The 27,476-nt window shown below is 46.1% G+C and overlaps 1 protein-coding gene across 5 annotated transcripts in view; it reads left to right on the top strand.

Moving 5' to 3' along the window:
* The window catches only part of FLNB (filamin B), a 136,573-nt gene that overhangs the window by 66,095 nt on the left and 43,002 nt on the right, over positions 1-27,476 (top strand). For all 5 annotated transcript variants that reach the window (XM_061128270.1, XM_061128269.1, XM_061128268.1 and 2 more), the window contains exons 5-22: positions 2,553-2,671; positions 3,464-3,541; positions 4,651-4,813; positions 5,397-5,594; positions 8,208-8,345; positions 10,081-10,207; positions 11,175-11,311; positions 12,628-12,821; positions 14,753-14,866; positions 15,459-15,602; positions 15,854-15,977; positions 16,310-16,470; positions 17,609-17,699; positions 17,970-18,139; positions 21,427-21,544; positions 23,689-23,951; positions 25,408-26,005; positions 27,050-27,223. In XM_061128270.1, the coding sequence (XP_060984253.1) occupies positions 2,553-2,671; positions 3,464-3,541; positions 4,651-4,813; positions 5,397-5,594; positions 8,208-8,345; positions 10,081-10,207; positions 11,175-11,311; positions 12,628-12,821; positions 14,753-14,866; positions 15,459-15,602; positions 15,854-15,977; positions 16,310-16,470; positions 17,609-17,699; positions 17,970-18,139; positions 21,427-21,544; positions 23,689-23,951; positions 25,408-26,005; positions 27,050-27,223 (3,111 nt within the window). The remainder of the gene's footprint in view (positions 1-2,552; positions 2,672-3,463; positions 3,542-4,650; positions 4,814-5,396; positions 5,595-8,207; positions 8,346-10,080; positions 10,208-11,174; positions 11,312-12,627; positions 12,822-14,752; positions 14,867-15,458; positions 15,603-15,853; positions 15,978-16,309; positions 16,471-17,608; positions 17,700-17,969; positions 18,140-21,426; positions 21,545-23,688; positions 23,952-25,407; positions 26,006-27,049; positions 27,224-27,476) is intronic.

The raw sequence follows: 27,476 nt of genomic DNA, 5'->3' as shown, positions 1-27,476 counted from the left end.
TGGAAGTGTGTATCCATGGGCAAGCAGCAACCTTTAATAAAACCTTCTGTATGGAGCATCCACTGCATAGCAAGCCTTCAGCACGTTTGGTTCTGAGTAATCCTAGGGAACAGTGGTTTCTCTGCATGGGAAGCATTATCTCCGAAATAGATGTGGTTCTGCTTCCTAACCAACCATGGTTAGCCCAGTCTCCGGCCTTGGATAGGCTGACTCTGCAGGCTGTTGGAGTTTGATGGAGTGGGTATTTATAAATATTTTAAGTGCATGATCAAATCTTTGTTAAATGACATAATTGTTATATAAATTTTAAGCAAAAGAAAAAGTTAGAAAACAACAATTGAAAGTCCCATTTCCTAGCTGCTAGCCCCATTTTTTTCCTTCAGAATTGGAGGTATTTCTTTCCAGCCATTTTTCTATGCTGTAATGAGTTCAAACTGTATATTTTCTTCAATTTGCATTTTTTTTTTACTTAACAGGGTGTGTTATATAACTATCTATCACCAGTTTTTCTTAAATTATTTATTGAAAAGCTAATACAAATCCAGATATAGTAACAAATGACCCAATGTCTTCAACCCAGACCAATGGGAAAGAAAAGAAGAGATGAAGAGAAATCTAAGGAGTAAATGAGGTTTAAGAGGTTTAGCAACCAGTTGTAACATGTGAACATTATTTGGTCCTATTTAAACTGTTTAAAAAAATTCATTACACTTTTTTTTAAGATTCAGAATATTTTATTTATTTTTGTGACACTTCTAAGATAATTTAGGACTTTGAACATTGAAAATTTGATGTTATTAAGGAATTCCACTTGATTTTATTAAGGAATTATTTTTATTTTTTGATGTGGGCATTCAAAAAATATCTTCTGAAGATAACGTAGTGAATGTTTATGGGTGAAAACTAAGAGGACTAGGGTTTGTATCCAAATAATACAAGAGGAGAAAAGAGGTGAGAATGAAGTGGTGAAACAAGACAGGCTGTGGGTTGACAGTAGTAGAAACTAAGTGGTAAGTATGTTGGATTCATTTTATAGCTCTCCATGTCTGTATAGGTTGAGGATTCTCCATAGTAATAATCATAAAAACTTTCTAAAAAGTAATACTTCTGGGAAGATGGAGTAGAAGTACTTTTTCTAATGCTTCCCACTAAGTGCAACTGAAACCCCCGGGAATTTTCTACAGGGTCAATGTAAGGAGTCTCAGAAAGAGATTAAGGCAAAGCAGCTAGAGATCCTGGGTCTGAAGACTGGCACTGTAGTGAATTCCTTGAATGGTTGAAAAATTCCTAAATTTGGCAAAAAAAAATAAACAGAACATACAGCTACAGCTTCAAGAAACTGAGAGAAACCCAAGCAACTGAGCTCCTTAACATTTATCCAGAGGGATAAAAGCTTAACATTTGCACACAGTCCTGTGAATGAATGTTTATAGCAGCTTTATCAGTAGTAGACAACTGAAAACACCCAGATGTCCTTCACTGGGTGAATGGTTAGACAAACAGTGGTGCGTCCGTATCATGGAATATTACTCAATGATAAAAAGAACAGGCTATTGATACTGGCAACATCCTGGGTGAAACTGCAGAGGATGATGCTTGTGGAAAAAGCTAATCCCCAAAGGTTATACAATGTGTGATTCCATTATATGACATTATACAAATGATAAAATTGGAGATGAAGAACAGATTAGTACTGCGAAGGGTTACAAAAGGGATGGCTATGAAAGATCACTATGAGAGTTCCCTGTGGGGTAGAAGTGTTCCGTATCTTGACTGTACCTTGACTTGTGATGTTGTACTAGAGTTTTGTAGGATGTATCCATTTGGGGAACTAGGTACAGGGTATTGTTAGTTCTTACACTTGTATGCTACTCTATCTCAAAATAATTTGCTCAGTCATTCAACTTATAAATTTAGTTAAAAATAAGTGCAGTATTTAAACCATTTTAAGTAATACAAAAATGATCTTTAGGGAATTCTCTGGTGGTCCAGTGGCTAGGACTTGAAGCTTTCACTGTGATGATCTGGGTTCAGTCCCTGCTCAGGGAACTAAGATCCTGCAAGCTGCATGGTACGGCCAAAAACAAAACAAGAAACAAAAATGGTCTTTAATAAAAAATGAATCACGCTTTGTCTTCTTCCCCAAGGCAAGCCCGATTTCTAGTTACCACATCATTTTCACAGTCATATAATGTAGCCTTTTGACTAAAGTTCTCTGAATATTTCAGAACTGAATATTCAAAACTGACAAGATTTGAGTTATTTTAAAAAATTTATTTGGATGCATTGAGTCTTAGTTGTAGCATGTGGGATCTAGTTCCCTGACTAGGGAACAAACCTGGGCCTCCTGCATTGAGAGCATGAAGTGTTAGTCACTGGACCACGAAGGACATCTCCGAATTTGTGAGTTTTTGACCTGATTATCCCTGTCACAATTTGTCACCATCTCCCACATGGCAGAGGCAGGAATGGTTCCCGGTCTCATTTCCCTGAAGGAGACACTGTTGGGGCCTGACCCAGTTTGTAACGTGCCTGTGTAAACCTGTGAACAGGTATTGAGCCCACTGGGAACATGGTGAAGCAGCCGGCCAAGTTCACCGTGGACACCATCAGCGCCGGGCAAGGTGACGTCATGGTGTTTGTTGAGGACCCAGAAGGGAACAAAGAGGAGGTATGTTGGAGGAGGCTGCCTCTGTCAGTATCCCATGGAACCTTCGGCTCTTATAACAGGGCCAGGGACTTATTAAAGCTCACGGCAAAAGCTTTTTTTTAAAAAAAAAAAAAAAAAGAATCCTGAGTCTTATAGCAATTAAATTCACTTGCTTGCCTAAGGGTTGTGTTTGAAGTATCATAAATTGATACCCAAGGACACACATTATATAATACAATAAAATATAGCATTTAACTATTGTTACTGATAAAATGCAGTCCAGTAGCAATACTGATTCCCTACTCTTTGCCCATGCTGATCATCCTCTGGTTCCTCCCTCAGGACCTTTGCACATACTGTTTCTTCTGTCTACTTAAGACTGTACTTTATTCCTAGTGCTTAGCACCATCTGAAGTTCTACATTTATCAACATTAATTGTCTGTTTCTCCCACTGAGGCAGGAATTGTGCCCGATTTATTTTTGGTACCTGTCCCTGGGCTTGGTGTCATAAGCTCTTAATAACTACCGGGCCAATAAAGGTTTAGGTTACTAGCTTCATAGTCTCTCCCATCTGGAAAGGTAATAGCCCTGAGGCGATGGAGGGGCCTGACTTGGTTATACCTGTGTGCCAGTGTAACTTTGTTTCCGTGACTTCAGGCTGCTTCTCTCCTGGAGCTTCCTGTAGGAGTGGTGGGCCAGAGAAGAGCCAGGGCAGGTTCCTGGCTGGCACCTTGCTGTGGGCCCTTGGCGAGCACAGCACACTTTTACTCACACTGGTGCCTTCTCTAACTGTCACTCATCTTCCATCCTAGGCACTCGTGACCCCTGACAGCGATAAGAACAAGACATACTCTGTGGAGTATCTGCCCAAGGTCACCGGACTGCACAAAGTAAGATAAGACATCACGGCCTTTGCTTGAATGCTCTTCTGTGCTTGCTTTGATAGATGCGGAAGAAGCATGGTTTTGTTAAGTTCGTGTCTATCTGTCATCCATCTATGGTTGCACTGGATTTTCGTTGCTTCTTGCAGGCTTTCTCTTCTTGTGGCAAGTGGGGGCTTCCCCCACTTGCATTGTGCCGGCTTCTTGCTGCGGTGGTTTTTCTTGCTGTGGTGCGTGGGCTCGGATGCTCCACGGTATGTGGGATCTTCCCTGACCAGGGCTTGAACCTGCACTGGCAGGTGGCCTCTTCACCTTTGAACCATCCGGGAAGTCCCTTAAATTCTCTTCTGATTTCTCTTTCTGTTTATACAAGTATCCATGTTCATTGTCAAAAATCTCGGATCCCTGTGAATCAGACTTGAGACATTCACTACTCCATGCAGATTGGTTGAATTCTATTAAATTCTTTGCAGTGTCGTTAAGGTTTTTCTGACTCCACTGAGGTAACTAATAACTGTAACTGCAAGCCTGGAGTGTAAATGCTGAGCTATGGGCTCTTTGCCTTTAGTGTTTCCTTAAATATCCCTCTTCACGGTGCTCCGGAGGCTCTGTCAGCATCAAAGCCTGAGTGCAGAGGAGGCCAGTGGCCCACCCAATCCGATAACCCTCAGAATTTAAGAGATGAGAACTTCGACTCAAAGTTTAGATAGAAATCCGTCTTATGTCTCAAATCCATGAATCTGAAAATGGTCTTGGTCCTTTGAAAAAATACTTTGACTCTTAGATTTGAACTCCTGGAACTCTACATGACATTCTACAGGGACAGTGGTCCGTTTTGCAGCTGCCTTAAAGAATCTGGTGTCTAGAGATTGAAGTGCTTGTGCATATGCCTCTCTAGAGGCTAATCTCGGCATGTCTGATGTGTTTTAGTTGGCTAAAGGCCTGATGTCCCAGGCCCAGCTGTGTGGTTGGTAGAGTCAGATGGGAGTCCCAGTGAGGCCACTTCCCCAGAGCTCCTGGTTCCAGGACCTTTGTGTGTATGATCAGGAAGATGGAGGAGAAGGTGGTCTCACTGAGCAGGAAAAAGTGATGATGTCTCCCCTGTCTGTCATTTGTAGGTCACAGTCCTCTTTGCAGGACAGCACATCTCCAAGAGCCCATTCGAGGTGAATGTCGACAAGGCCCAGGGAGATGCCAGTAAAGTCACTGCGAAAGGCCCAGGCTTGGAAGCTGCTGGCAACATCGCCAATAAGCCCACCTATTTTGACATCTACACTGCAGGTAGCACCTCTCCTCTTCCAGAGCTGGAGATAATCCTTAGAGACCTGAGATCCTGGACTTTTTGTCTTTTAAATCGAATGGCCAACAACAAAATTAGGTTTTTCAAACATGTTGGTTATATTTCTAGATTTTTCAAAACCAGCTTTTCTTCTCTAAAATCTCTTACTCAATCTTAACTTTGATTATTAATAATCAGTTTCTGACTTGACAAGATAAGTACTCCAAAGAGACTAAGGTTTGACAATCATCTCTTGGACCACATTCTATGCAAGGTCCGGTGGGAAGGAGGAGTAAGAAAAGGAATGAGTAAAACACAGCTCTTGAATTTTCAGCTTTCTTTTCGAAACAGAAATTTTAGGAAATAAGGATTGTGGGAAAATGAAAGTTGGTTATGATCCCCCTCCCCATAAGCAACTTTCCTTTCTCCACCTTCCTTATTTCTGCTAGGAAACAGGTCTGGGTATGCACCTTCTAAATGCCTCTCTGTCTCCTATGGTTTACATTTTATACGTACCTTCGCTCTCATCTGCAGGGAACTTTCCAGAGGGCGACTTGGACTCATGACCTGTTCTCTCTCTCCTAGGTGCTGGCGTGGGCGACATTGGTGTGGAGGTGGAAGATCCGCAGGGGAGGAACACGGTGGAGCTGCTCGTGGAAGACAGAGGAAACCAAGTGTATCGATGTGTGTACAAACCAATGCAGCCTGGCCCCCACGTGGTCAGGGTTTCCTTTGCTGGGGACACCATCCCCAAGAGTCCCTTCGTTGTTCAGGTCGGGGAAGGTGAGTGCTGGAGTAGCTGACCGCTTCTGGTTCTGGCATTCAGGCTGGCTGTGCATGACAGGGCCCAGCACTGAACTCAGACTTGTCATTTTGCTGCCAAGGCCCCTTTGGCAGGAAGTATCCTCAAGACATTAATAGTAGCATCTACTTTGTCCTCAAGATACGAACACTAATAGCTTCTTATGAGCTGTGCAGTGACCTAAGTGCTTTACTTATATTAACCTGTTTAATCCGCCCCCAAAACACTTTCTACCAGGATTCATGGTCCTCACTGAGAGATGCAGGATGGAAGCTGTGTGAGGAGAGGGTGTCTGTGGCTGAGATTAACAGCAGTGACGTGGCCGGTCCCCTGTGGCCTCCTTTACTGGCTGTCAGGCACAGAGCACGATGGCGTCTAATCATGACACCAGCCGCGGTGTCCCAGGGGCTATTGTTCCCAGTTGGTACCTAAGACACTGAGGCTTAGGTGTCATAAGTGGTGAGTCTGGACTAGACCCGTGGTCCCCAGCCCCTGGACCCAGGCTGCACAGTAGGAGGTGAGCGGCAGGCCAGAGAGCAAAGTTTCATCTGTCTTTACAGCTGCTCTCCACTGCTTGCGTTACTGCCTGAGTTTCCCCGCCTGTTAGACCAGCGGCAGCAGTAGATTTCTTATAAGAGCATGAACCTACTGTGCTTGAATCATCTCCAAACCACTCGCCTCCACCCCGGGCCATGGAAAAATGGTCTTCCACAGAACTAGGCCCTGGTGCCCCAAAGCGTTGGGGGCTGCTGGACTAGATGTCAGTAGGAATAGAACCGAGGTCTCGGTCAGCTCCTTAACCATGTTGTTAAACTCCCTCTGCAGCCAGAAGCATGCATTTTTCTCTAATGTTAGACTCTTTCCTTCTGACTCAGTTACTCTTTTTTTTTCCCCCATCTCTGCTACCTTTTCTAACCAGTACTTGCCTTTCCCTGTTCTGTTCTGTGCATCTGCGTCTGCAGACCTGGCTTCCTCTTCTGAATCCTGCCTCTTGGCCGGCCTGGAGCCTGAAGCTGTTGGCTTCCTAGTCGAAAGCACTGGGCCAGAGGCATCTCACTGGGTAAGGGCTGCCTGGGTGGGGCTTCTCTGCCAGTCTTCATGCTGCCTCCGGGTGTCCACCGAGCCTGTGCTCTTTGTGACCTTGGGAAATTACAGTGCAGGTGTTAGCACCACCTGTCTGGCCAGACCCCAGACTCATTCTCTATTTATATCTACACATCTCTAGGTCATTCAAGATGGTGGAAAATCCGGTGGTTTCCTTTAGACTTTTTAGTTCCATTTAGTGTTTATATGAACTGAGCAGTTTTCCTGCTGATGTTGAGACTCTTGCCCATACTCAGGATTTCCATGACTTATTTTTTTTTAAAGACACATTTAAACCGTCCAAGGGAAGTCCTGTCATCCTGTTGTGACTTATTTTCTGGTATGACCAACATCTTTCCCCTTGACAAAGGGGGAAAAAAATTAAATAAATGTATTCAGAAACAGAACTTCATTTGACATAATGCAAGAAAGAATGTTGAACAGCTTTCCTAGTTTTAGTGATGTTTTCTGACTTCCTCTCATTTGTGAATTACTTTTTTCATTTTTGGCATATCCATCTATCACTGGTACTAGTTAATAGTTAATAGAGTTTTTCTGTTGATGTACTGACCCCTCCTCCACTTAAATGATTTTACGATAAACAGTCTTGTCTTCTGGAGCCTGTGACCCCCTAGTGTATAGAGGGAGCCTGTCAAATATGCAGTGTCAGATTTGGAAAGGAACAACATGACGTTTTACCCATGAATCTCCTATTTCTGTATTTAATGAGAAGGTTGCTTATGTTACCAGAAAAGTCCCAGGGCACATCAATGTCTTTTATCAACCTTTGGCAACCCCCATGGAATCGTTTTGTGAATCTCTTATGTAGGAATGTTAGAAGCTACCTTTGCCCTAGACTTACAACTTTAGGTTTTTTAACTGGACCCAGAAATCAAATTGAGAGTGGGGTTTATTCCTGATTATAGAGTAGCCACCCGCATTCCGAGGTCCTTGTAACAGCACTAAACTGTCTGACTTGGTCGAGGTGGGGTTGATCTGGTCTTTCTTTGCACCATCCTCTGGCTGTTCCTGGGGAAGAGAACAACATTTAGACTTTTAGAAAGAACTGATCCAAAGTTTGGAACCAGGTCAGATGTTTTCAAGTGCTACATTTTCCAAGTAGACCTGAAAAACTCCAGTCTTCCCAATTACTGGACCCTTGAGTATGGCAGTGAAGTTTGAGCAATGTCCAACCCTAGGTCTTAACTCTCTTTTACCACCGAGAGGATAAATGCCAGGATTCAGCAAATACCAGGAGTCCAGCAAATTCCCGCTGTGCACTCCTGCTTTCTTTGCCAAAGTAACTTTTCCCCCCCTTCCCTGGACAAAGTTATATTGTGTCTTTATTTGCTAGCCTGGTGTGCTCCCTGAAGGAGACCCCTGGTCTCGGGCAGCTGCTGCACACTCTACAAAGCAAACATTTTCTTGGCGGGTGGCTCAAAGTTACCTTGGCTTACTCAACTCCCAGTAAAGAATAAAAGGTTGAATTGATGTCGAATCTGTGCTTGCAGCCTGCAATCCAAACGCCTGTCGGGCCAGTGGCCGAGGCCTGCAGCCTAAAGGCATTCGCGTCCGAGAAACTGCAGACTTCAGAGTTGACACCAAAGCTGCCGGAAGTGGAGAGCTGGGTGTCACCATTAAGGGTCCTAGTAAGTGCTCCTTTGTTTCCCTGTCTCAGTGTGATTTCAGCTTAACTTGACAGCCATGACATATGGGTCTCATCACACAGCCAGTTCTGATCAATTTATCCCAGAGAGCTGTGTCAGAGATTGGAGGCTCTCTCTGCTCCATGGAGAAGGAAACTGATTGTTTAGTAATGTTTGCCCTGGATGTGGGAGCAGTGTTTGATTGACAGCCTCATATTATGTTAGGGCTTCCGGAAAAAGAAATAAATATTGGAGCTGGAACAGCAATATGAAATGGCCCATTTTTTTTTTTTTTTTTAATTTGAGGAAACCTAGGCTCAGAGAGGAAGGGTCTTGTCCACAGTCACAATGTTTTTAAGCATCTGAGCTAGAATTCAAGCCCGATCTCCAAAGCCAGTAATTTTCCCCTCTACAGGTTACATTTTATAGACAATGAAATTATGGCAGCTCCCTAATTACTTTGATAAGTGCTTATAGAAGGAGAATAAATTCCCTACGACTAAGTCTTCTCTGTAGATAAATGCCACTTGAGGAAGAGTGCACGGCACCTTGCAACTCCCTCTCGCTCTTTGTTGAGAACAGAGAAAGGAGGACAAGTGTCTGCTCTCTTCATGAGTTCCCCGCCCTGGGTCAGAGAAGCAACTCGACATTTTCCAGTTGTGAGTGCAGTAGCCTAGGCAGTTTTACTCCCAAGCTTTGTAAAATCCTCGCTTCCTGCTCCGGGACTGTTCTCACTCCCCTATGTTCCTAACAGGCTGGGGCAGGAGTGTTCTGAGCTCCAGAAAGTTAATATTTGATCTCAGAGCACTGAGCTTTGGGGCAGCTGTGCCCTGAGGGCAGCCAAGGTTCTAGACTGCCCAGACCTGGAGTGAGGCTGCTCTGGGGCTGGCCTCCCTCTTGGCTTGTTGCTACAGGAACTGAGGAGGCGTTCTTCTTTTTTTTTTTCTGACCTTGGATTCTTACTTGACTAAATGGCTTTCCCGGCCAAACCTCAGGGCTCAACATAAAACAAGTTCCTGCCTGAAGGCTCAGTCTGGAGTTTGTGGGGTAGCCTCTGAAACCTGTTCTCTTGGAGATAGCATACAAGAACTTTCTTGCTTTCATTGTCCAGCTTTAGTTGAAAAGGATATGCCAGGACCCTAATGCCAAATACTCATAAGCATTTACTCCTTCTACAATTTTTTAAAAAATTTCTTTCCTTTTTTAATCTTTATTTTATAGTGGAATTTAGGCTTTCCCCAGTGGCTCCTTGGTAAAGAATCTGCCGATGCAGGAGACATTGTTGATGAACAATGTTGTTATATTAGTTTCAGGTGTATAGCAAACTGATTCAGTTATACATACATATGTATCTATTCTTTTTGAAGTTCTTTTCCCATTTAGATTATTACAGAATATTGAGTAGAGTTCCCTGTGCAATTTTTGCGGGCAGCTAAAAAGGATGGCTTTTTGATCATTGAAAAATATTACCGGCCCCAGGGGTTTAGGACCTCATAGGCCCCTCATACATGAGAAAGCTTTCTAAAGCCAGTGAGCTGGGAAATCTTCCATTTCCCCTTACTTTGAAGTAGACATGGCTTTGGAGTAACCTCCCAATTTGGGGTGGGGGAACCCCACACTCTGAGACCATCCATGTGGTTTTATTTTGTGGCTCTTGCTGTCTTTCTGTTCCTGTCTTCTGGATTCTTGTTCTGAGCCTGGATGGCTACTGGAAAGACCATGTGCTTCTTTCCCACAGAGGGTCTGGAGGAGCTGGTGAAACAGAAAGGCTTTCAGGATGGAGTCTATGCATTTGAGTATTACCCCAGCACCCAGGGGAAATACAGCGTCTCCATCACATGGGGGGGACACCACATTCAAAAGAGGTGAGTCTCTAGCTGGGATTGTTGTGTCTTCTCCCGAGGCATGCTCGGCCCAGGACAGGCTTGTGGTGCTCACTTCCCAGGCTGCAGGAGGGAAGGAGAGCTGCTCTGTCAAAAGCTTTTTTTTTTTTTCTTTTTTCAGAACAGTACACAGTCATTTGGCCTGTTCTCAAATGCAGCAGAAAGTCACTGTGGTTTCAGCTGCCTCGTTTCAAATCGAAAGCTGGCGGTTTAAAGCTGTGGGGAGGCAGACAAGCCAGAAGGAACAGTGATACAGAGCAAATGGGCTGTGTGTCTATACCCCTCATTTAAACAGATTCTCTTTCTTTCGATGTGTGCCTCTCTGTTCATGAATGCCATGGGTAAAATGGCAGAATCTGCTCTGGTTGACGTTAGAATCCTCGCTGTGAGCGCGGTCAGGACGCAAGGGGCACAGTCTATAGCTTTGCCTTGCGGGCTTCACTTGCCTTCCCTGTATTCGTGTGCTTTCCAGCTTTCCTGGGGGCAGCTTTAGGCTCTGAATAAATTCCATTTACTTCAAGAGATGTCTGTGTATATTTTAAGCTTCTGAGAATCTAAGCAATGTTTTTTAAATCTCCTGTGCCGAAGTTAAAGCACGTTTATTCATGTTTGAGATAGAGCATATGCAATCCAGTTTTCTTGTTTTAGCGCTGGCAGCGGATGGAATGTAGGCACTCACTTAGCCTTCCAGGGCCCACAGCCTGGTGTGCATACAAGGCAAATGACCAGGATAGTGCCAGGCAGTGTGATTTGAAACAGTCCTATTACATGATATTGTTGACGTAACAATGGTTGTGGGGGAACCTGTATGGAGGAAGGGCTTGGTTGGAGCTTGGGGCTGCAGATGAAAGGATAAGGCCAGTGGAAAGAGCATGTATAAAGAGCTTGTGGTTGTATGTAGCCCTTTCTTCTCTTCTCTTTAATGCTTCCTCTGTTCCTTTCCTTCTAGCCCTTTTGAAGTTCAAGTTGGCCCTGAAGCAGGCATGCAGAAAGTCCGTGCATGGGGACCTGGCCTCCACGGCGGGATTGTTGGGCGGTCAGCGGACTTCGTAGTGGAGTCCATTGGTTCTGAAGTGGGGTCTCTGGGTAAGTGGAAGCGGCTTCTGGTGGCTGAGATTGCAGGGTGCCTGGGTCACGTGTTAGGCTGTGTGTTGAGGCCTCCTCCGAGCCTCACTACCCTGAGCCTCTGGCCTCCTGACCACCCAAGACCATCTCTGGATACTCCTGATGAATTGCAGTTCCCATGTTCTGCTTGTCCTCTGCCTCTGGCACCAACATTCAATCCTCCACTAGACCATGAGGGCAAAGGCTTCCTGTGGATGTTGTGCCTAAAATAGTACCAGGAAAATAGTTGACACGTGGCAGATATTATTGACTGATCCTTAGTTTAGATGAATGAAGTTTGCTGAAATTAGAAATTTGGAAAGTGAATACTCTTTGAAGTGTAGTTGAGTGTATTTTAAATAAGCATCTGATGTAGATTTGATCATTTTAGAACAAGGGTCGGCACCTCTCTCTGTTAAGGAACAGATAGCAAATATTTCCGTATTGAAGGTCATATTCTGTCTGTCACAACTATGTGACTATCATTGTATCCTGATCGCGGCCATAGATAATGCATAAGTGAAGGGATGTGGTTGTGTTCCTTGTTTACAAAAATATGCATTGGGTCAGATCTGGTTCAGCAGTTAAAGTTTAATGACCCCTATGTTAACAAATAGAAATAAGCAAAGAGGAAAAATTAGGAAATCAGATTTAATTTTTCTGTTTAGAGAAATGATAAACATCTTAGTATATCCTTATAGACTAGAAGCAGTATTAGACCTTTCAGTATATCCTTCTAGACTTTATTCCTGTACATAGGCATACAAATGTTTATCTGCTGCAAAAGTATCTTTATGTCTTTCTGCCTCAGGCAGATATAGGACCTGTCTCAATTTCCCATGTCATCTATGGAAATCCAAGGCATGGCTATAACTACTGTTAGGCCCTTCAGCAAAATAGCTGAAGAGTTTTGCTATAAAAACAATGCTGAATATATATCCTTGTATCTAACTGTTTACACACATCCTTGGTTATTTCCTTCAGATAAAAACCCAGAAGTGGATTTGGTGGGGGCAATGAGTGGGTATTGTTTTAAGGTTTTTGGCTCATGTTACCATATTGCCAACAGAAAGTTTGCTGGTTAACCTTTCCGTTCAATGATGTTTAAAAAAAAATATGTAAAATCCAACCTTCCATCTCTTTTGAAGACTTAGTAAGTTCAGTTTTGTGGGAAAGAGACCCAAACAGATTGCAGTCTTCTGGCTAGCACTTGGTTTTCAGGGAGGCAGAAGGAATGGGTTGGTAATAACCCAGACTAGATACCTTGTAACCAGAGGGTCTTCCTACCCTGTCCCCAGGGTTTGCCATTGAAGGCCCCTCGCAGGCGAAGATTGAGTATGACGACCAGAATGACGGGTCGTGTGATGTCAAGTACTGGCCCAAGGAGCCGGGTGAATATGCCGTTCACATCATGTGCGATGATGAGGACATCAAGGACAGTCCCTTCATGGCCTACATCCACCCAGCCTCGGGAGACTACAACCCAGACCTGGTGAGTCAGAGTGTCGTGTTCCTGTCCTCTGTCCTCTGGCTCCTGGCGTTCTTTCCTATGCCCACAGAGTTTCCTTGAGTAGCGTGTGCGGAAATCACAGAGAAGAGCCTTTTAAAGCTTAGGAAGTTTCAAAAAAGACCTGAATTATAAGCCTGGTAGTACTTCTTATCGGGCTTCCCAGGTGGTTCAGTGGTGAAGAATCCACCTGCCATGCAGGAAATGTGGGTTCGATCCCTGGGTTGGGAAGATCCCCTGGAGCAGGAAATAGTAATCCACTCCAGTATTCTTGCCTGGGAAATCTCATGGACAGAGGAACCTGATGGGCTGCAGTCCATGGGGTTGGAAAGAGTCTGACGTGATTTAGTGACTGAAAAACAAGTACCTCTTAGTACATTTCTAACATGTGGCAAGTAACTTACCTCTCTGACTTCTGTATCTTCCTCTATAAAATGGGAACAATTCCAGTGGCTGCTTCCTATAGTTTCTGGCATGATTCAAGGAGGTAACATGAACAAAACCAGCTCTTATTAGTATAGTGCCTGGCCCACAGAGGGGGCTCCATAAGCTGCTATTTTTCTTGTACCCCAAGCATCCCATTTCAGTTTTATCACTTTCTATAGGTATTCTCTCAAGGTGCTCCTTAGATAAAGACTTGTTAATTTTTCTCCCCAGCTCCCCTTCTCTTAAGTTGGAGCAGTGTTTGCATTCTCTTCAGGAGTTTCTCTGAATCGTTTTGCAGGCTGATAAGCATGAAGTCTGAGCCAGCTGGGCTTTCGGCAGCCAGCACCCACCCCGCCCCGCCCAACGTGCGCTGTTTTTGGCCCACATGGACAGCTGACCGTAGGCTGACATCAGTCCAGCCTGGTAGCTGCTCCTCTTTGTCCAGCTGCTGGTTCTTTGCTCTCTGGGGGCTGCAGACCATTGGGATGTCAGTGGGAAAGGCTCTGAACCCCCTCCAAGCGGGAGCATTGAAACTGAGCACATCCGGAGTCCATGCACTGGTTACTGCACACATTAATACAGGGAGCAGGGGCTGGTGTGGGGCCAGGTTTTACAGAGTTTTTCTCCTGCATGTTTTTAAGTTCCAGGTTGCCTGTGTGTGTATGTATTCAGTCGCTCAGTCGTGTCTGACTCTTTGTGACCCCATGGACTGTAGCCCAGCGGGCTCTTCTGTCAATGGCATTCTCTAGGCAAGAATGCTGGAGTGGGTTGCCACTTCCTACTCCAAGTTCCAGGTTGCTTTAGCATTTTAACTACCATAACCATCCTGTTATGTAGGTACAGTAAGTGTCTTACATACGAATGAGTTCTGTTCTGAGAGCACTTTCATAAGTTGAAGGATGTTACCCTGGGTACCTCACTAACACAATCGGCTATATGGTACTGTATATAATAGGGCTACCCAGGTGGCACAGTGGCAAAGCATCTGCCTTCCAATGCAAAAGACACAAGAGAAGCAGGTTCGATTCCTGTGTCAGGAAGATCCCCTGGAGGAGGCCATGGCAACCCACTCCATTATTCTTGCCTGGAGAATCCCCATGGACAGAGGAGCCTGGTGGGCCACAGTCCATGGGGTTGCAAAGAGTTGGGCACAACTGAGCATTCATGTACGTATGTACTGTAATAGGTTTATAATACTTTTCACACAAATAATATGTACATAAAAAACAAACACAAAAAATAAACAGTTTTAATCATACAGTACAGTACCTTGAAAGGTGCAGTAGTACCTTACAACAGCTGACATACAGGGACGGGCACACATATTCCCATCTTTGAAAGTTCACAACTTGAAAGTTCATATGTAGAGGACACTGTACCGTGAAGCCAGACATAGCTTCCCCTCTCCCACTTCCCTGGTCGCCTGTCTTCTGATAGTGTAGTTAGCACATTACAAAGAAAGGGAGTCACTGTTGGCCCTTTGCCCCCAGGTGCAAGCATACGGGCCAGGCTTGGAGAAATCCGGATGCATCGTCAACAACCTGGCTGAGTTCACTGTGGATCCTAAGGATGCCGGAAAAGCTCCCTTAAAGATATTTGCTCAGGTAAGTTTCTACCTGCTACCTGTGCAGGTAATTATCAGCTAACGGGATACATATAACAGCAGTGACCAGTCCCTTGGATCTTCAGTTTCCTCATTCACACGTTGCAAAAAAGATGATTTTTCTCAAAGGGTTTATGTGAGGACTAAAGGGGATTCTAATATGTAAAGCAGGGTGCTTTTCTCATCTTTATGGTTTGTATTCTGTGGAAATCAGGCTTGTCTGTTTCAGATCTCCCCGTAAATGTCCTTTAGTGTGGCTATGATGGGAGGGTTTGTAAACAAGAGTGTAGCAAATATGTTTACCTCATTTAATTGAATTTTGGCCCTAAGATTTAAACGCAGGAATTACAGTTAAGAAGCACTGAGTGACCATGGCTTTCTTTGGGGAAACCATTTGTTGTTAGTAATTAAAGATAAATAAATGCATATAGTGTTTTATCACTTGTGTTCCTTGCATTGAGAACATGGCCCATCATAGGCGCTCCATGAAATTTGGTTGGATGAGTGAGTGGTGATTTGGGAAGACCCAGTGACCCTGTTTGATGGAGACAGTGTGAGGGCCAGCTCTGTACTTAGCCCCTGCTCTTCTGCAGGACGGGGACGGCCAGCCCATTGACATCCAGATGAAGAGCCGGATGGATGGCACTTACGCCTGCTCATACACCCCGGTTAAGGCCATCAAGCACACCATTGCCGTGGTCTGGGGAGGTGTCAACATCCCGCACAGCCCTTACAGGGTAGGTTATGAAGCAGAATCCTGGTCATGGTGTGAAAAAGCCCAGTCCTGAGGCAGGTCTGGGCTCCATGCTTGATGGTCAAGGCAGGTACATGGAAACATCATGCTTGGTGTACCTTGGAAGATGGCGTGGCCAAAAGGGCCGGGTGCTGTAGATTGCCCCCACGTATGACATTCTAACAACTGACCGTGTCTTTACTGGGTCCACATGCAGAAGAACTTGATTACAAGTTTTCTCCCTGTCCTCTCTAGGTCAGCATCGGACAGGGTAGCCATCCCCAGAAGGTCAAAGTGTTTGGGCCAGGAGTGGAGAGAAGTGGCCTGAAGGCACACGAGCCCACTCACTTCACCGTGGACTGTACTGAGGCTGGCGAAGGTGAAAGGGGGCTTCACCCAGCGCGCTGCTTGTTGCATCTTGGGAAGGAAGTTCTCTTTGTAACGTTTCAAGGGCAGTGAACTCTGAACCAAGAAACAGTCTGCCTGAATAGATGATTGTTCATCTAATGAGTGTCTGAGTCAGTTCGGTGGTGAGATCTTTGCTAATCCTCCATTCCTTCTCCAAAACCCTGATTTGAATACCATCCCTTTCTCAGGTTACTTACTGGAAAGTTCCCAGCTGCTTTTCTGGGGTGTGAGCTTGAGCTGGAAGTGATTGCATGGGACGTGCCGTTTCTTATAAACCAGTGCTAATAGGCTGGTCTGTTCCAGGTGATGTCAGCGTTGGCATTAAATGTGATGCCCGGGTGTTAAGTGATGAGGAGGAAGACGTGGATTTTGACATTATTCACAACGCCAATGATACGTTTACAGTCAAATACGTGCCTCCTGCCGCCGGGCGATACACTATCAAAGTTCTCTTTGCCTCTCAGGTGTGTGGGCTGGGGTTCTTTCTGGCCAGCTGTGTGTGTATTTCCTTTTATTTTTTTTTTAGCAACAGAGAAAGTATCTTGAGAACTCTGCCCAATAGTTTTCCTCTCTGGTTGCTTAAAACCAAGAAGGAATACCAACACCCAAAACTAAAATGTTACCACTTTTTAATGAACATAGGGATGCATAGTCAGTCAGTGGTTGAAAGCCAGGCTCTGGAAAGAAGTGAGATTTTTATAAACTATCATCAGGTTTTTGAATGAATTGTAATGAATTTCTAGATTGTGTTCTACTTCAGTGTCTTTGAAACAATGACCTTGGCCTCAGCCTTTATAGGAAGAAAGAGTTTAGAAGTTTCAAATAGGGTTCATATTTATATGTGATAATGAAGACGAGGAGGAGCAGTACCCATTTTAGGAACCATGGAATCTTGTTGATTCAGATGCATCTTACATAAACATAGGGAACTCAGGAGAAAGCTCTGTGCCTCAAATATTAATCTTGAGTTGGCTTCATCCATTTGACCTGTCCTGACTTTATAGTGCAAGTTTCTTTTTCTAATGTCAGATTTATTATTTTTTAAAAAATATTTTGCCAGGAAACTTGACATTTGGGATTGTAGTTGCCCAACTAGGGAGCAAATCCATTGCCCCCTGCAGTGGAAGCATAGAGTCTTAACCACTGGACCACAAGGAAGTCCCTGCAGGATTCTTTTGGAAGCATTACAGTCAATGCCTTGCTAATCAGTTCCTTGCATTCCTCAAACCCTAGCTCTCTGCTGTCCTTGCAGGACATTTCCTTCCTCCAATCCCATGTATTGTTGTTTGAGGTTTTATTCTTGGTAGTGTTTTTGCATCCTAAAAGTACTCAGCATTTGGTATTAAAGGCTGAGAGTTGTCTGGGTGTTTGTGGACACTCAGGCCCTTTAACTGTGAGGTCAGATACCCAGGGATTCATGAGTGACCACTGATGGCCCTTGCCTGATGCTAGCATGTAACGACTTGACCGATCGTTACTCAGAAGTTACTCACCACCCGCTAGACTGGAAGTACTGAGGTCTCCGTCTTTGCTTTGGGCAGAAGTTTAAGCTCAGGCAATGACTTCAGGGACTTTCCTCCTGAGACTGTATCTCTGCTACAGGAAATCCCCACCAGCCCTTTCAGAGTCAAGGTCGACCCTTCCCATGACGCCAGCAAAGTGAAGGCAGAAGGCCCGGGGCTCAGCAAAGCAGGTAAGAGGGCGTGTGCGCGAGGTCACCCTGGAAGCAGTGAGCCCAGTGGGTCCAGGGCCGGAAATGACCTACCTCCCCTAGAGCAGGTGCTCTGGCTGGGCTTCGGTTCAGCAGGGGCTGCACTCAGCTGAGCTGCCGGTGTGGCTGAGCGCCAGCCCCTGTCTCCACCTCCTGCTTCTGGAAGCTGGTGTTGATGAACCTGTCAGACTGGTTCTGAAAGTGAAACTCCTCCGGCTGAGCCTGTCTCCTCACTTCACTGTCTCCTCCCAGGTGTGGAAAACGGGAAACCCACCCATTTCACTGTCTACACCAAGGGAGCCGGAAAGGCCCCTCTCAACGTGCAGTTCAGCAGCCCAGTCCCGGGCGACGCCGTGAAGGATCTGGATATCATCGATAACTATGACTACTCTCACACCGTTAAATACACACCCACCCAGCAGGTAGGCCCCTGCCTGCCTGGGCTGGGCCACTTTGGACACCAGAGGATAATCTCAGCTCTGATCTGTGCTCCTCTGTGAGAGGAAGAGATTCACCCTTTCCTTGTGAACCTCTCTAGGAACGCAGACCCAAAGCCTGGCTGGTTCTACCGGGAGGGCCTGGAGGATTCCCCAAGGACCGGCAGGAAGCTTGCCATCCCTCCCCACCCCGATTTCCCACCTCCATCTGGGTTTTAGCAGAGAAATGCTGAGCTCTTGAAATTGGACCTAGTGTCTGCTTCTCTCATAGACATTCTCCCCTCCTTACCAGCTGCCTTTGAGTCTTTTATTAGTTACTCAGGGGGGGAAAGAATTGCCACACCTCTGTTTATCCTTGCTGGTTCTTTTTACCTCACCCTTTTTTTTTACAAGGTGGTACAGTGGGGTCTTTCTTAAAGAGCTTTTAGTTCCTCAAACCTGAAGTGGTACTTCAAGCTCTAAATTACTCCCTTTTACAAAATAGAGGAATATAGACAGGATTTTGTCATGTCACATGCTTTGCTGTTTGTTCTAGAAAATAAGGGCTTACAAATCTACCTCTCTATATGAATTTATGCTTACTTGTTTAAAATTTTGTTTTGATTCATGCCTATACCTCTAGGGTCTGCAGAGCACATACTCCTGTAGAAAAAACTAGATTCTGCTACTTCTGCATAGTGTTTTAAACAGTCATTCCAAACCTCTGAGAATCCTTCGTTTTTTAAAACAATTTTTGACAATTATTATTATTTTTTGCCAACTGTGTGACATGTGGGATCTTTGTTCCCCAACCAAGGGTTGAACCCACACACCCACTGCAGTGGAAGCTTGAACTCTTAGCCACTGGACCCCCAGGGAAGTCCCCCTTCATTCTTGAAGCAGAACCCTACTGTGTGAGAAATGCCATTTGTAAGAGAGGAAGGGCAATGTTTTCTGCCAAAGCACTGTTTGAGAAGCATCACTCCTACCCCGGGCCTTGTCAGTGAGGACCTGGCTGGAGTGCAGTGGGGCAGAAGGAGGGGTACAGTGAGGATGAGGGAATGGTGTGGGTGTCCCCCTGCGCTGGGGGCTACACATCCTTGGAGATGGAATCTTTTCTGTGAGAACCTCCGTGGCAGTGCGAGGTTCTCTAGGGCAGGTTCTTATGTGGCCTTTCATCTTCATCTCTGCTTCTTTTAGATCCTGTGTCTATATACCTTTGTGTGTTTCAGCAGAGCTGCTAGAAATTAAGGTGCCGACATCAGGACAGGTTTTTGACTTGCACCCCCAGAAAGGACTTTGGAACTGCCATTGCCCTGGATGCAACGGGAGAAACCATAGGGAGCCCTATGGTTCCTTTCTGTCCTCTCGAGGGTTCATTATTAGTAATGGTAAAAGGGAAGCTTTCATAGGTGAATGCCATTTTCTCATTAGGACGCTCAGTGCTCTGTAGGTCATTGTTTTCCTGCTGATGCTTATCAGGGCTGATGGAAGCCTTAGCACTGGCAACACCAGCTCGATAGCATCTTTGTTTTCAGTTCTCCACATTCCTGAGGAGAAGGTACATGGCCATGCTCACTGGTCAAGATCACAAGATCATAGGTTCTGCTAAAAACATCCTGAGACTTTTGATCTTGTATCTATAAGCCTTGCTGGGTTTCAGCTGAGCTGCTAGAAAGTAAGTAGCAGATGTCAGGGCAGCCTCAGGTTTTGACTTGCCCCCTCAGAAAGGACTTTTGAACCCAATGCCCTATTAGTAATATATATATATGTATATATTTTATTTATGTATTTATTTTTGGCTGTGCTTGGTCTTTGTTGTTTAGTCACAAAGTCATGTTTGACTCTGTGACGCTGTAGACTGTATAGCCCTTGAGGGTCCTCTGTCCATGGGATTTCCCAGGCAGGAATATTGAAGTGAGTTGCCATTTCCTTCTCCAGGGGATCTTCCCAACCCAGGGATGGGACCCACGTCTCCTGCATTGGCAGGTGAATTCTTTACCACGGAACCACCAGGGAATCCCTAGTTGTGGCATGCAGGATCCTTATTGCAGCAGGACAACTCTTAGTTGAGGCATATGGAAATCTAGTTCCTTGACCAGGAATCAAACCCGGACCCCTTGCATTGGGAGCACAGTCTTAGCCACTGGACCACCAGGGAAGCCTTGAGATGTGACACTCTTGGGGCAAGGGACCCAGTGGTTTTGTGTAGAATCCATCCTAGAAAGTCAATACTCTTTCCTTCATAGAGGCACCTCATTTTTATCTTGGCTTTTCCCTCCTTCTTTATTACAAAAGGAATATAAGAAAATATTCCATAGGTCAAAAGCTACATCCTTTTAAAACTCCATCCACGACAGCTTTTAGCAGGGACTGAATTCCAGTGAGCCCTCTGGGGATTCATCCCTCCTTCCCCCTTGCTTCCTCCCCTCCCACATCCTCTTACGTGATACCCAGACGTTTGAGGTGAGGACAGCCTTAATCCACTGAGACAGCTGTGGGTTTTCATGGGGCCTTGGTGTGGATGGAGGCACTCAGCCGACCATGGCCAGAGGAAGCCAGCAGCGAGTGGGCCGGGACTGGCCGTGCCTCCACGGCCGCAGGGCTGCTGACGGGGGGCCTGCTGAACCTCCAGACACAGTCCGCCTTCTCACTGGCAACTCTTCTCTCCTTGACATCCATGCGGGAGTTTCCATACTGTGCAGGGGGTCTTAGAACAGCCCCAGGCAAACTGCTGCAAATTCGTTTTTGCAGTGTAGTGGCCTGAAATCCCAGGCCATGGGAAAGAAAGATTTTGTTCAGTTAGAGGCCCCCAGGCAACCGCTGCCTTGCCCTTGGCCAGGCTGGTCGTGTGTTCGATGTGGAGCTTGTGTGGCAGAGCATGCGGAACTCAGGTTCGGGTGCCACAGATGTGAGGCGTGGCTCTCACACTTAAGACAAGCGACTTCACCTCCCTGAGCTGTGGTTTTACCGCTTGGAAAAATGGTGACCACCTCTTAGCACCGTTTTCAGGTGGAATTGAGGAAATGCTTCAAAGCACACCTCAGCAGTGTGCTCTTGAAGCTGTCCCTCTTGTTGATAGTTGCTTTTTTTTCCTTTTTTTTTTTTTTGTCTGATTTCTACATCATTCTTGCCACGAGGCTAAAAACTTAGATATATCTGAGACGCCTTCTAAATCTGCTTGGGCTATATACCCTGCATCTCTGGGAAGAATGGAAATCCTGGAAGGCAGGTTGAAACATCAAGTGAGTCTGTTGGTACCCACACGTGTCCTTGGTTCTCTCTTGTTCCAGGGTAACATGCAGGTTCTGGTTACATACGGTGGCGATCCCATCCCTAAAAGCCCATTCACCGTGGGTGTGGCTGCTCCGCTGGATCTGAGCAGGATAAAAATTAATGGACTGGAAAACAGTAAGTGTGTCAAGAGTGGAGGGGGGGACGGGTCATTGAAGAGCAGTCAAGGTCCTTTCAAAGACAGTTCGTAGAGGAGCAAATTCTGGCATATGAGACTCTGCAGTCAGACAGACTCACGATTGAATTAGGGCTGTGCTATGGAGTAGCTCTGTGACCCTGCCTATCTCTTCACCTTTTCTCCTTTGTTCAGTGGAGGTGGGGGAAGAAGACTCACAGGCCTATTGTGAGAATTAAATGAACCAGTAATTCAGGATCTGACTCAGAGGCAGCCCTCAGTAACTGCTGGCCTCACAGGGAAGGTTTTTATGACAAGGAGAATTGGAGGCATGCCGCTTTCTGGTAAATGTCTGTTGTACCAACTGTTCTTGACCACTGAATCCACCTTAGGATCAGCAATCAAGCGTAAAAACCAATTCCCAGGCACTCAGAAACCACAACTATGATGCTTCTCCCTATTCCCATCCAGATGTTCCTTTAGTTTGTTAGGGATCTTATTAGTACAAGCTCATTTCACTTAAATGAATGAAGCAACTGAATGAATCAATGATAAAGTAAAGAGAATAGCATAATAGGGGCACTGATATGCTGCTCGCTCAGCTTCCCAAGTTTAACACGTGATCATAGAAGTATTTTTTTATATGTCATATAAAAATGCATGTTTCATCTAAAAACATCACAGACAAGGGTAAATTCTACTTTAAGCATCACTTCTCCCACTCCCTAGAGTGGACCAAAGTCACCAGTTTGTTCTCTGACCTTCCACATCTTCTTTCAGCATCTGTACATACTTAATTGCCAACAGAAAGTGTTTAGTAACATTTACTTCGCACTGAAGTTTCCCTGAGATACCCGCACGTCTTCAGCTTCCCTTTTTGCGTCAGTGTATCTTGGAGAACATTCATACCTCTATCCTTTTGTCAGCGTGACCACAGCCTGGCTGCATGTCAGTGGCATGTGTTTTCCTAGTTTCGGGGTCATGTGGGGCTCCACATACACCCCCAGGACAGCATTCTTGTGCTTATGAGGGTTTCTCTGGGTTTTGGGGGAACCCTTGGTGAGCACCTTCAGGGTGCTGTGACCCAAATGTACGAGTTGTGAGTGAAGGCCAGCTCCCAGATCAGGGGCTCTGAAGCAAGAGCTCGATGCTGGCTTTTGTCCCTGGGGAGCAGCCACTGTCTAATCCTTCATGTGTCCCCTTCGTACTCCTTTCTCCAAGACACTGAGGATTTTGACTTCAGACTAGGATGAGAACGAAGCCAATTAGAAAGAGTCTTTGGGATTTGGATCTCTGAGGCCTCTTTGTGGCTTGACACCATTCATCTTGGCATGCCCTGTATTGCCCAAGTCAGGACTTCCCTGGGTTGTGGTGGGGGCCCTAGGCTCCCAGTGCTTTTGTTTTGATTGAAAGTCCCTTCCTTGTTATTATCAAATGGAGCACATGGGTGTTCTGTGGCCCTGATTTGCAAATACTTTTCAAGTATCAGCACAGTACAGAGAGTCACTTCTCAGGCCTTGCTTCAGTGCCTCTGCGTTGGCCAGCTCTGTGACTTCTGCCTTCTTTGGCTGTGGAATGGAATTTGCTGCCAAGAACCAGTAAATAAAACATTGGCTTCTGGGAGTGTTTTGATGCAAAGTTAATAATGAAAGTAGGCAGAGAAGCGACAACAGTATCAGGTTATAACTTACTGCAGATCATGGGGTCAAGTCAATTTAGATCAGTGTCCCAGCTTTGTGGTCTGTGAGGTATGTACCCCAGACAACTTCACTTCACACCCCCTGCCCCCCAAGCCTCAGTTTCCCCATCTGTTAAATTCTTTCAACAGATGGGTTGCTAATACATATACTACAGGGTTGTGATGAAAATGAAGAGAGATGATATGCTGTCCTCACGCCTGGTATATAAAATACATTCAGTGAATGATGACTATCATTATCATCAGTGATTACTTCATGTTCTTGTACTGGTTATTATCGAGGCTAGAATGCTGATTATTCTTATTCAATCTTGCATGTCATCCTGAGTCAACCAACGTTTGTTGTAGGAGCTGAGAAAACATTCCGTGTCCGAGGAACCATCTCTGCTCTCAGCAGTGTTTTCCCTACAGGGTCAGCTCATCCTTCTGGCTTGTTTCTCTTTGCAGGAGTCGAAGTTGGGAAGGACCAGGAGTTCTCCGTGGATACCAGAGGAGCAGGAGGCCAAGGGAAGCTGGACGTGACGATCCTAAGCCCCTCGAGGAAGGTCGTGCCATGTCTGGTGGCCCCCATGGCAGGCCGGGAGGGCAGCACGGCCAAGTTCATCCCGCGGGAGGAAGGGCTCTATGCCGTCGACCTGACCTATGACGGACATCCTGTGCCCGGAAGCCCGTACATGGTGGAGGCCTCGCTGCCGCCTGATCCCACCAAGGTCAGCTTTTTGTGTTTGTTCCAGAACGTGTCGTCTCTTGGCAGATGTAACAGTCCTTCTTCAGTTCCGCCTGGTGAAAACCTTCAGAAAATTGTTTTGTGGTCAAAGTCAGTTCTAGGTTTTTCCTGGTAGCCCAGTGGTTAAGACTTATTGCTTCCAGTGTAGGGGGTACAGGTTCAATCCCTGGTCAGGGAACTAAGATGCTGCATGGCCAAAAAAAAAAAGACAATGCCCATGAAATTAAACTGCACTCAAACCATTACAAAAAAAGAAAACCAGCCCCTAAGTCAGTTCTCAGTCACTGATAGTAGCTCTCTCTCCTATAATCCAGCGTGAAGGGTCCCGTGCGAAGCTGGGTCCTAGTCCTGCTCCTTCTCTCTCTCTGGCTGTGAACCTTTGGTGAAGGACTCCTGTCCTTCATTTGTCAGCATCATAACAGTACTCCCTGCGAAGTGGGCCTTCAGGGTGAGGTCAGATGGTGGGTGTGGAAGCCTCAGTCTGGCATCTGGCACATGCAGTGAGCTCATCCTACATAAGCTATTATAATGAAACTTGCCTGATACAAAGAAAAATAGATTCTTCTCATTACCATTTCTTCCTTGTAGCCCTGAATCAAGGGTTCCGAAGTATTTCCAGTGTTCTGAATGGCATGAATCCTATAAAACTGTCTCTCATTTGTTGAATTTCACATGAAAGCCCCATCTGCTCCCTCTTTTAAAAGCAGTTGGTTTTTTTTTTAATGTTCTTGTTTTTTTTTAAATCTGACTTTATTCTTTAGAGCAATTTTAGATTCATTGTAATATTGAGAGGATGGCACAGAGATTCCCCTCACCCCACATATATAACCTCCCCATGGTCACCATCCTCCCCAGGATGCTACAACTGTTATAGTGGATGAATCTATGCGAACATCGTTGTCACCTAAAGTCTGTAGTTTATGTTAGGTTTCACTCTTGTGTGTTATACAGTCTATGGGTTTGGACAAACATATAATGACATGTATTCACCGTTACAGTTTAGTTTTTTATTATGTTGAATTTATTGAGGGAGGTGTAGCAGCCAAAGCAACAGTGAAATCCATGAAAGCCATTCAGCGAGTGCTCAGCCGGGGACACTGGAGTGCGTTGGTTGGACTGGATGTGCAGTGTCCAGCTCCAGCACGGGAGGCAAGGCTGGCAGGACAGAGGGGACCACGCCTCTGCCGTGCCCTTCCGCGCTGAGTGAGTTCACAGTCAGGTCTCCCTTTGGCAGCCCTTTCAGCATCCACTGAACGGAACATGGCAGTAACTTGGCACTGTGGGTGAGCGAGTGTGACGTATTAGTCCCCAGGGAGAAGGACCACTCCATCCAAGGGCACCTGAGTGCTGAGTGCAGGCTTGGCTGTTGAAAGCACGGCTTGCTGAGTGGCTGCTCCCAGCATAAGACCGAGTCTGACTTTTATTCTGTGTTCAAACAGGTGAAGGCCCATGGTCCTGGCCTCAGAGGTGGTCTTGTGGGCAGGCCTGCCGAGTTCACCATCGACACCAAAGGAGCTGGAACCGGAGGCCTGGGCCTAACCGTGGAAGGCCCATGCGAGGCCAAAATCGAGTGCTCAGACAACGGCGACGGGACCTGCTCCGTCTCCTACCTCCCGACGAAGCCTGGGGAGTACTTCGTCAACATCCTCTTCGAAGAAGTCCACATACCTGGCTCTCCCTTCAAAGCAGACATTGAAATGCCCTTTGACCCCTCCAAAGTCGTGGCATCTGGCCCAGGCCTCGAGCACGGGAAGGTGGGCGAGGCTGGGCTGCTCAGTGTGGACTGTTCGGAAGCGGGGCCAGGGGCCCTGGGCCTGGAAGCTGTCTCGGACTCAGGGGCAAAAGCCGAGGTCTGTATCGAGAACAACAAAGACGGCACCTACGCGGTGACCTATGTGCCCCTGACGGCCGGCATGTACACGCTGACCATGAAGTACGGCGGGGAGCTGGTGCCGCACTTCCCCGCCAGGGTCAAGGTGGAGCCCGCCGTGGACACCAGCAGGGTCAAAGTCTTTGGGCCCGGAATAGAAGGAAAAGGTAGGTTTCATGAAAAAAAGGAGGAGGCCACCAAAGTCATAGGGGATGCCCCTGCAGCTTAGAATATTGGGGCGGCAAACTCAAATGTCTGCAGAGATCAGGCCAGGTAGAAGAAAACTCACCTGTGTTCTCCGCATCAGTGAGTGGTAGAGGAGACCAGAGCGAAGGGGTGAGCGCGTGGTGTTTCTGATGCCCAGCCCCCGTTTCTTCACAATCCTGACACTGTCCACAGATTTCCCCCGCCTTTTTTCTTTCTGGCAAAGCTAGAGATCTTGATTTTTTTTTTTCTTTTAAATGTGGATACAGAACATATTGCATTTTTGGCACTTACCTGAAAAAGGTTTAAAATGTGCTGCTGGCTGATACCACTCTTGCTGTCTTCACCCTTTGAGCTGTCCTGAATCTCATGTTTCTCTCAAGAAGTGGGCAGGTGGTTATGTTGTTACTTGGGGGAGCCTACCCTGGAAGAATCATCTTTTGCCAGGGAGATGGAAGGTGGGGAGGCATTAATATTCTTGATTCTGAGACAAAGAAACTGGTTGTCTTGGCAGTCACTGAAATTAGAATAAAGTGCTGAGAACCATGCCTCTTGAGTTTGCTGCTGAATATGAGGTGTTAGCTACATTCTTTTTTTTTTTTCTTTTCGGCCACACCACACATGTAGGATCTTGGTTCCCCTGACCAGGGATCCAGCCCGAGCCTTCTACCGTGGGAACTCGAAATCTGTTTTTTTTTTTTTTTTAATTGGAGGATAATTGCTTTACAATAAGAAGCTCAGACTCTTAATCACTGGACTGCTGACACAGCCTCTGTCCAAGATATTCATTCTTTTTTAAAAATGTTTTTAAAAATTTATTTGTATGGCTGTGCTGGGTCTTAGTGGCAGCATGCAGAATGTAAGATCTTTAGTTGTGCCATAAGGGATCTAGTTCCCTGACAAGGGATCGAACCCGGGCCCCTGCATTGGGAGCTCGGGGTCTTAGCCACTGGACCACCAGGGAAGTCCCAGTCGGCGGCATTCTTACCTGTGTGATTGTTCAACAGATGTGTTTCGTGAAGCCACCACCGATTTCACGGTGGACTCGCGGCCCCTGACGCAGGTCGGAGGCGACCACATCAAGGCCCACATTGCCAACCCCTCCGGGGCCTCCACGGAGTGTTTCGTCACAGACAATGCTGATGGGACCTACCAGGTGGAATACACGCCCTTCGAGAAGGGTGAGTCGTCTTCTTGGAACATGATTCTTGCTTAGAGCTGTGCTAGACCGCCTCTCCCGGTGACTGGCGCTAAGTCCTGCCCCCTCGGCTTTGCCTGCCTCAGCAGAAGTACGGGCAGTGACTGGAGAAAGTGGAAACCTGCCTCCCCAACAGAGCCCTCTGCCCGCTTGGTGCCCAGCATTTGGCTCTGTTGTGTAGCAACAGTTGGGCTGACTTCAGCCTCAGACTCATCTGAGCAGGTTATGGGGTGATG

Source organism: Dama dama, chromosome 24 (genome assembly GCF_033118175.1).
Source record: "Dama dama isolate Ldn47 chromosome 24, ASM3311817v1, whole genome shotgun sequence".
Classification (NCBI taxonomy): domain Eukaryota; kingdom Metazoa; phylum Chordata; class Mammalia; order Artiodactyla; family Cervidae; genus Dama; species Dama dama.
This window is presented reverse-complemented; position numbering and strand designations above follow the sequence as displayed.